This window comes from Sceloporus occidentalis, unplaced genomic scaffold (assembly GCF_023333645.1).
Source record: "Sceloporus occidentalis isolate IW3139 unplaced genomic scaffold, rSceOcc1.0.p SCAF_2, whole genome shotgun sequence".
Classification (NCBI taxonomy): Eukaryota; Metazoa; Chordata; class Lepidosauria; order Squamata; family Phrynosomatidae; genus Sceloporus; species Sceloporus occidentalis.
Genome location: NW_028316982.1, coordinates 253,424,313 through 253,432,601, shown reverse-complemented (window position 1 = coordinate 253,432,601; position 8,289 = coordinate 253,424,313). Strand labels below are relative to the sequence as shown.

General features: G+C 44.1%; 1 protein-coding gene across 3 annotated transcripts in view; it reads left to right on the top strand.

The window, feature by feature from the left end:
* The first annotated feature begins 3,339 nt into the window (after positions 1-3,339).
* The window catches only part of LOC149320001 (cytoplasmic dynein 2 heavy chain 1-like), a 261,670-nt gene continuing 256,720 nt past the window's right edge, over positions 3,340-8,289 (top strand). For 2 of the 3 annotated variants that reach the window (XM_089512748.1, XM_089512747.1), the window contains exons 1-3: positions 3,340-3,622; positions 7,108-7,278; positions 7,826-7,961. In XM_089512748.1, coding sequence (XP_089368874.1) covers positions 3,422-3,622; positions 7,108-7,278; positions 7,826-7,961 — 508 coding nt within the window. In that variant the 5' untranslated portion in view covers positions 3,340-3,421. The remainder of the gene's footprint in view (positions 3,623-7,107; positions 7,279-7,825; positions 7,962-8,289) is intronic. The other variant, XM_089512749.1, reaches the window with a different exon arrangement.

The following is an 8,289-nucleotide window of genomic DNA, read 5'->3' as shown; positions in this document are numbered from 1 at the left end:
TATTAAGGCCAAGGCTGAGGCATGCTGGGAATTGGAGTCCGAACAAAAGAATGCCCATACACTTGTTCCTCGCTACTGTTAAGGGCACAAGAACCCCCGGGAACATGGAAGAACCGGAAATAACAAAAACGCCATGTTTTTTTAACCTGAGGAGACACCTTTCTAGGAATCTCTAGGTCCTCCAATGCAACTCTGTGGTCAACGTCTGCCAGACATTGACCATAGAACTGCGATGGAGAAGCAACAAATGCCTAGTGGAGCGTTCTCTCTAGGAATCTAGGTCTTTCAGTGTGACTTTTGGTAAAAGTTGACCATAGAGTTGCACTGGAGGACCTAGAGATTCCTAGAAAGGACACATTAATGAAATCCATGAACAATCAAATCCGCAAATATTTAGGGATGAGTGTAGTTGCCTTTGGTCCGAAACACACTGCAGATATAATCCGGTCTGAGGCTGCTTTCACTGTCCTGGCTCAGTGCTAAGGAATCCTGGGAATTGTAGTTTATTGTGCCACAGCTCTCTGACAGAGAAGGCTAAATGCCTCACAAATGCCTACAGTTCCCAGCACTCCCTAGCATTGAGGCAGGGCAGTTAAAGCGGTCTCAAACTGGATTATTTCCACCCATCCTCTGAGGCTGAGAGAATGTGACTTGCCCAGTAGGTTTCCATGGCTGAGTGGGGATTCGAACCCAGGTCCAGCACTCAAACCTCTGCACCTCAGGAAAGAGGTGGCTTAGTGGATTAACCTTTTTGTTGCCACTTAAAAATAAACACCCTTTTGAATTCACTGAATACAAAAACTGTATCTTCTGTTGGGTTAAATGTCCCTTAAGGAAATGTAAAACCTAATTATATGGCTGTATAAAGGGGAAACACCAGGTGCCAATCCTTTGTAATTAGTTATGCACAGTATATAAAGACTCTGAAACCCAGAACAAGTGTGGGTTGAGGATAGTGGATTAGGGAGAAACAAATTAATTAAACTTGTGTTTTAAAATCCACAATACTAATGAACAACTAGCAACCCCTGTAGCAGCCTTCCCCAAACAATAGCCCTTTAGATACTCCCACCAGCTTTGAATAATGAACATGTTGACTGGGACTGATGTGAACTGTAGTCCAAGGTCCAAAACACACTGAAGAAACAATCTAGTTTGAGACTGCTTTAATTGCCCTGGCTCAATGCTAGGGAATCCTGGGAACTGTAGTTTTGTAAGACATTGAGCCTTCTCTGTCAGAGAGCTCTAGTGCCACAAAGAACTACAGTTCCCAGGATTCCCTAGCACTGGGCCAGGGTAGTTAAAGCAGTCTCAAAGTGGATTATTTCTGTGGTGTGCTTTGGACCAGACATTGGTTTGGTGATGGTTTGGATAATGTGGGTTGTAACTGTATATGTCAGAGCTTTTGTTGTACATATTGCAACTGGGAAAATAAAAGCCTTCAAGGACTTGGGAAGAAGACAGCCTTGTCTGTGCCTTATTTCAGGTTGGTCAGTGCCTGGCTGCCAAATACTGCACACTGGGTTGTGCTTCTGCACTCTGCTATTTGTGCGCTACTGTTGAGGTCAAACAGTTCAGACAGTGCTGGATGTTGGGATGCTCTGAAGATGCCAGCCACAGATGCTGGCGAAACATCAGGAATAAACTCTTCCAGAACATGGCCACACAACCCCCCAAACCCACAGAAAACATTGGCACCTCTATTTGGGCCTAGTTTGCTTTTGTCACTGCACACCTGCACTACAGAAAGGAGAGCCAACAACTGCCTGAGTCTAGTTGTAGCACATCCACCTTGGTCCATGGTCCCTTTCATGGAGACGCTGATGGCAGCGGAGCTACATCTCCATGTTGACTGGAGCATGTTCCTATTCCGAGGGCCTAGTCTTTCAAAAACAGTCCAGTATTATTTCATTTAAACAATGCCATTCTCCTTAACTGGACCCAAGGCAGCTCAAGAAGGATGCTTAAAAACAACAACAGGAAGAGCAGTATTTTAGATATGCATCTGTTTGTATTGTTGCCGATACGTTATTCATGGCCACTATGGGCCATTATAAAATGTCATTTTAAGATGTCAAGAGATGTTACTTTATTTTCAGTCCTTGCTGATTTAACATCCTGGTTGCTATTAAGAAGTTGTTCCTAAACCAATATATCCTTAGCTATAAAAGCGCTCTGTGTGTGTGTGTGTGTGTGTGTGTGTGTGTGTGTATATATATATATATATATATATATATAAAAAACTGTTTATTTATAGCCCGCTTTTCCAAAGGAGATCAAAGTGGGTTACAACAAGGATATAAAACATTATACAATTTGGACAACAGTATATAAACATCATAAAAACATACCAGAATTAAAAACACAATAAAACCACAGAGAATAAAAACCATAGACAAAAGACAGAACTAGCTGGAAAGCAGCATATATGATGGGGAACAGATGTCAAAACACATGGGGGAAAGCCTGTTGGAAGAGGTAGGTCTTAAGTTTCTTCCTAAACAGGTCAAGGGAGGTAACAGAACTCCTCGGGAAGAGAGTTCCAAATCTGTGGGGCTGAGACAGAGAATGCCCTTCGTGAGGATGAGGTATATCTCGTTTTAGGAACCCTTAAGAATTGCTTCCCGGGGGCAGATTATATGAAGAGATGCGGTCCTCCAAGGACCAAGCCATTTAGGGCTTTATAGGTAATAACCAACACCTTGTATTGCGCCTGGAAACGAATGGTGAAGATCTTGCAAAATGACTAGTCCTGGAGCAACCAGATATATATATATATATATATATATATATATATATAGAGCACTTTAAAACATATATATGAGGTAACCCTAAGGCAAACCTGTCATGGGGTATCCTTGGCAAGTTTATTTATTTTTAAACTGTCTTTCTCCCAAATTGGGACGCAAGGTGGCTTACAATATATATATATATATATATATATATATATATATATATATTTATATTTATATGCTTTAAAGTGCTAGAGAGAGAAGAGAGAGAGAGAGAGAGCACCAAGCCGCCTTGGGTCCCAACTTGGGAGAAAGGCGGGTTACAAATAAAAATAAATAAGTAAGCTTTTGCGAAGAAAACACCATGATAGGGCCTTAGGGCCACCAGTGTGTGAAGGCACACAGCAACAACAACAACAGGGAAGCGGGCTGGCAATTTAAAAGGCAAGCAGCCTGGAATCACAGCTGAGCCACGAAGCGCCTGAGGATTGCCGAGCTCACCGATCACCGATCGAACGCGCCGCTTTCGGTTGCTCTGGCCTTGGGCGCGCGCGATTGGCCGTTCGCCCTTAGCCGCCATGGCTGCCGGTTGCCATAGAAACCGGGCCTAAGCAACGGGCGGACGCCTCCGGGGCTTTGCGTACAACCCCAGGCCGCCTCGCTTTCTGCGTGCTGCTGGGGCTGGCACCATGCCTCTGGACGGAGACGGGGACGGAGACAAGCGGAAGCTCTTCATCTCAGCCACCGCAGCCAACTACTTCGGGCTGTCCTCCTTCGCAAGCCTGGCCCCGCTTTCCTCCAGCCCTGAGCTGGCCAACTTCTTGGACGACGGCAACGAGTTCCTTTTGTGCGTGCAGCACTCAGGGGAGCAGACCCGGGTCTCCAATCAGGTACCCTGCGCTGGGCCTCCGGGCCCTTGGCGGCAGGCGTCTCTGGAGAGAGAGCGTGGGGTTTCCTCACTGGGGTCCGTTTGTGTCCTCCAAGGGGAAGCTCATGAGGGGGACTGCAGAAATGATCCAGTTTGAGATCGCTTTAACGTCCCAGGCTGAGTGCTAGGGAATCCTGGGAAATGTAGTTTATTGCGGCATCAGAGCTCTCTGACAGAGAAGGCTAAACGTCTCACAAAACTACAGTTCCCAGCATCCCCAGCACTGAGCCAGGGCTGATTGTTCCTGCATGTGTTTTGGACTAAGATCCAACATGCCTGAGTTTGCGTTTTCCCTTTTCCTCCTCACCTTGGCCTGTTACAGACTGCCAAAATAAAGCCGCTTCGGGTCTCTTTGGAGGTATGCTGTTTAAATGATGCATGGGTCCTAAGAGTCCGGAAGCTGCACCAAAGCTGCACTCCAGTGCTTAGGAATGGAACATGGCTTTGGCGCGACCTCCGGACTCTTAGGACCCATGCATCATTTAAATAGCATACCTCCAAAGAGACCCAAAGCAGCTTTATTTTGGCAGTCTGTAACGTTTCCCTTTTATGTTGTGTCTTTTTGTGTTTAAAAGCAAGATTATATAAGCTGCTCTGGAAGGTTTTTTTCTGCTGAAGAGTAGGATTTGTTGCTTGTTGTGTGTCTGCAAGTCATTTTTGGCTTTTGGTGACCCTAAGACAGTGATGGCAAACCTATGGCACGCGTGCCAGAGGTGGCACTCAGAGCCCTCTCTGTGGGCACACATGCTGTCGCCCTAGCACTGAGTTTGCAGAGTTTCTTACTAGAAAGCCAGAGGGACATGGCACTTTGCAATAAATAAGTGGAGTCTGGGTTGCAGTTTGGGCACTCGGTCTGTAAAAGATTCACCATCACTGACCTAAGACAAACCTAAAATGGGGAGGAAGCTTGCCATTGGGCTTCATGGCCAAGAGGGGAATTGAAGCCTGGTCTTGGGAGTCATAGTCCAATGCTCAGACCACTGGCCCTTGAAGAGTAGGATAGAGTGCGTTCTTTTACCAATGGACTACATATACAGCTCCTCAGACATTCAAGTAGACCCTAGTGCTGGGTGTGTGGTGAAGGCCCTTCACCTGCCGCATGAATTAGGACAGCGGGAGGTTTCAGGTAGCACTCCAGATCTTGCTGGACTGCCACTTCCAGTAAGTCAGACCAGCACAGCTACCAAAGGACAACGCCACTTCTGGACTAGGAAAATTACAAGACAAAGCTATCTTGGGTCAGCATCCTTTTTTAAGTGGACATAGGCCTGGGACAGACCGCCAAGAAACGGGGGCCTGCCGGTGGCCTAGTTTCCTCCACAGGGACAGTGCATCCCCCAAACAGCACACTGTCACTGCGGAGGTAAAAGAACCCAGAAAAACCGGGTTCTTTTTCTGGTGCCGCAATGACGCCATGAGTGCGCCAGTGGCACACCCGCGATGTAAGTGCCTTGCAGCAATGCACGGATGCCCCACAGTGCTTACGTAACAATGGCAGTGCCTGTGTACACAGGGCGCCACCGTTGTTATGCTGCCATGCCATGCTAGGGTTAGGGATTGTGTGGTTGCCGCACAGTCCCTAACCCTAGAATTGGCACTGGTACGTCGCAAAAGGCCAGTGTGTATCACACCAGAGAATGTGTGTTTGCTCATTTAGAGTATATGAAGGACTCAGGTGCAGATCCAATCTATTATTGAGGTTAGAATAAACCCCTTGAATGTGCTGAATGGTAAGTAATCATTTACAGAATTCGAAACGGTTCTGTTCATTTACTCTAGCTGGGATTAACCATTGGATTTAGGCATTAGGATTCTATAATAGGCCTACTGAAACACTTGAGGTGACGTTGCACAGCACTAATACTTGTTAGAATAAGGTGTGTTACAGACCGCCCAAAACGGGCGGTCTCGTGCCGCTGCCGGTTGCTGCGTCCGGGAACCGCAGCAGCCAAACCGTGCGGTTCCCGGGTGCAGCAACAACTAAGCGCCAAAATGGCTCTTCTTCCTGGGCCCTGGAAGAGGCGCCGCAAAGTGCGAGGCGTGCACTTGCGGCACCACTTCAGGTGCGCAACATCCAGACGCTGTGCGTCCGCTACGTCAAAATGGCGGCGCCCATCTGTATAGGGCGCCGCCATTTTGACGCACTCATTACGCGCGAGGGGCAAGGCGTGTCAGGAAGCGCTGCCCCTCACGCATAATGACGGCGCCTCAAGGGGCCCGTCTGTAACGCGCCTAAGATTCCACAGTTTAGTGGGTTTTTTAGTGTGTCAGCAATGATAGAAGCTGGATACTTCTCTGCTGTCCTTTTACCTGTTTCCTTCTGTCTGTTGGAGTTCTTGCTAAAAATATGAAACTAAATAGAGTGTGATCTGATCCAGGGAAGTGTAACTTAGGTGGGAATCCTTATGTCTCCATTATAAAGAAGTAAAAATAGCCCATGAGGTAGCAAACAGTGGGGAAATAGCCCATCTTGAGAGAGCTGATGCTAGTTTTAGTAGATAACGCTGGTGAAGTTAATACAGTGTGAACTTGTCCGTGTGTAGAGAGGAAATCAGATATACCTGTTAATGTTCAATATAAGACCGCCACCAATGTTCTTTACCTTTGTTCAGGATTATTTAACAAATTAGTTGTCCTTTTACTTTTAAGAAATCCTTTCTGCACTTGACCTGTGCATTTAATACAATTTAGCGAACCATTGGCATTTTGCTTTTAAAAAAACTAGGTCACAGAAATTGAAGTGACTTCACCTCTGGTATAAACTGTATGGTATACAAAATGATATTGTTTTTACTGTTTTAACTCAATGGAATGATCAATTGACTTTTGAATATACAAGTATGTCTACCTCCACACCACGCTAAGAAGAGTCAAAGCTGGATAGTATTTGGCAGAGAAATTACAATAGAGGAATACTAGAGACGTCAAAACATGACTAGGGTAAAAATCCTGTTTGAAACTCTGTGGAGTTGCTGCCAACCTGGACAGTATTGGGCTGAATGATTTCATGTTCTGGTTCCTTATAAGACAGATTTCTGGTATTTTCATTGTTTTCTCTATATTTTCCCCTTTATTTCCTCAGCTCATTCAATTCTAGGCCTCCTGTCATGGCATCTTTCCCTGCGATTTCTCTGATTGCTTGGTTTAGATTAGAAGGAGTGTGCTGCCATTACATCTTATTTTAGTCTTTTCTTTAACTATGATTTAAAATGCATATTTCTCCATGATTCTTCTGATAATGTCATAGCAATGGTAAGACTTTGTCTCACCTATTAGCAGACTTCCTTTCCTCTTTTCATGTTGGCTATGAACATATGAGCAGGAAACATGTCAGTTTAGTCTTGGTACACTACTTACTGTAGTTTGTAATTTATAAATATTTTCACAGTGGTAATAAGCTGTTAGTTTTACAGTTAATGTCAGTATTTGTGTTTCTTTATCATTCAGGTTGAAGCTGGTAATTCAGAAGATAAGATGCTGGTATTCTTCAAGCTACGACCAGATGTTATCACAGAAGATAACCTTCATAGCAATATTCTTGTATCATCTATGCTAGATTCTCCTGTCAATATGCTTTATCAAGCAGTGCGTCAGGTATTTGCACCAGTATTGTTGAAGGTGAGAATTCATATTATGTCAATACATTTGCAGGATTTCTCCCCGTCCCCGATTGACTACATTCTCTTTTTTCACTATACTGGTTTTTTTTACTACAACATTTCCCAAATATGTCATGATTTGAAAGTATGCATGTCAAGCTTATTCCTTGAGAGGAGGAGAGGCAGTGGTATGTCTGATGCAGTAGGTTGGAGCTATAGGTTCAGCATGAGATGTAGGGAAGAGATAATGGTTGGAGGGATGGCAGTGAAGAGTTCGGGGATGGAACTAAGGTCAGAGGAAATGATTTGATGAGAACAACAGAATAGTCCCATCATCAAATGAGATGAAGGAATGAGGAAAATATTGAGCAAGGTGTTGAAGGATGTTGGAAAGTCATGAACAAAACAAGAATGGGGCTATTTGAACATCTATACATGTCCAGTTGCTTATTCTTCATATGTTGGCCTTGATTAATATGTGGTGTTTAGGCATAAAAGTCTTAGTATTAAGAAGATGGCACCCAATTGTAATATGATATTCATAGCTCTTGAAATCCTTGTTGCAGGATGAGAAATGGAGTAGAGATTTTGATCCCAAACTTCAGAATCTTTTACGAGAGTTGGAGGCTGGTTTAGGTTCTGTTTTGAAGAGGTCTGATACTTCTTACACAGGCACCAAATATCGGGAAGATGATGTTCAAGGTATTTAAAACTTCCTGTTTGTAGAAAAATGGTGAGATACAGAAATCTGTAATTCTGAGCATCAATTTGTAAGCACGTTTGTTTCATTTCAATAGTGCTTGCTTTTAAATAAGTATGAACAAAATTATATCTGCTGACGTGGGTTATGGTCCACTAAATTGTATGCCAAAGTCTTTAATATTCCTCAAAATACTTTATTATTATTGCTGCAACAGATTAACATAGCTGCTTCACTTTAAAGAATTATGGTGTAAGACTTGACTTCACTGTTAGTTAATTTTCAGTGAGTTGTCAAATTATTTAATAGTGAAAGTGCTATACAGGTTGG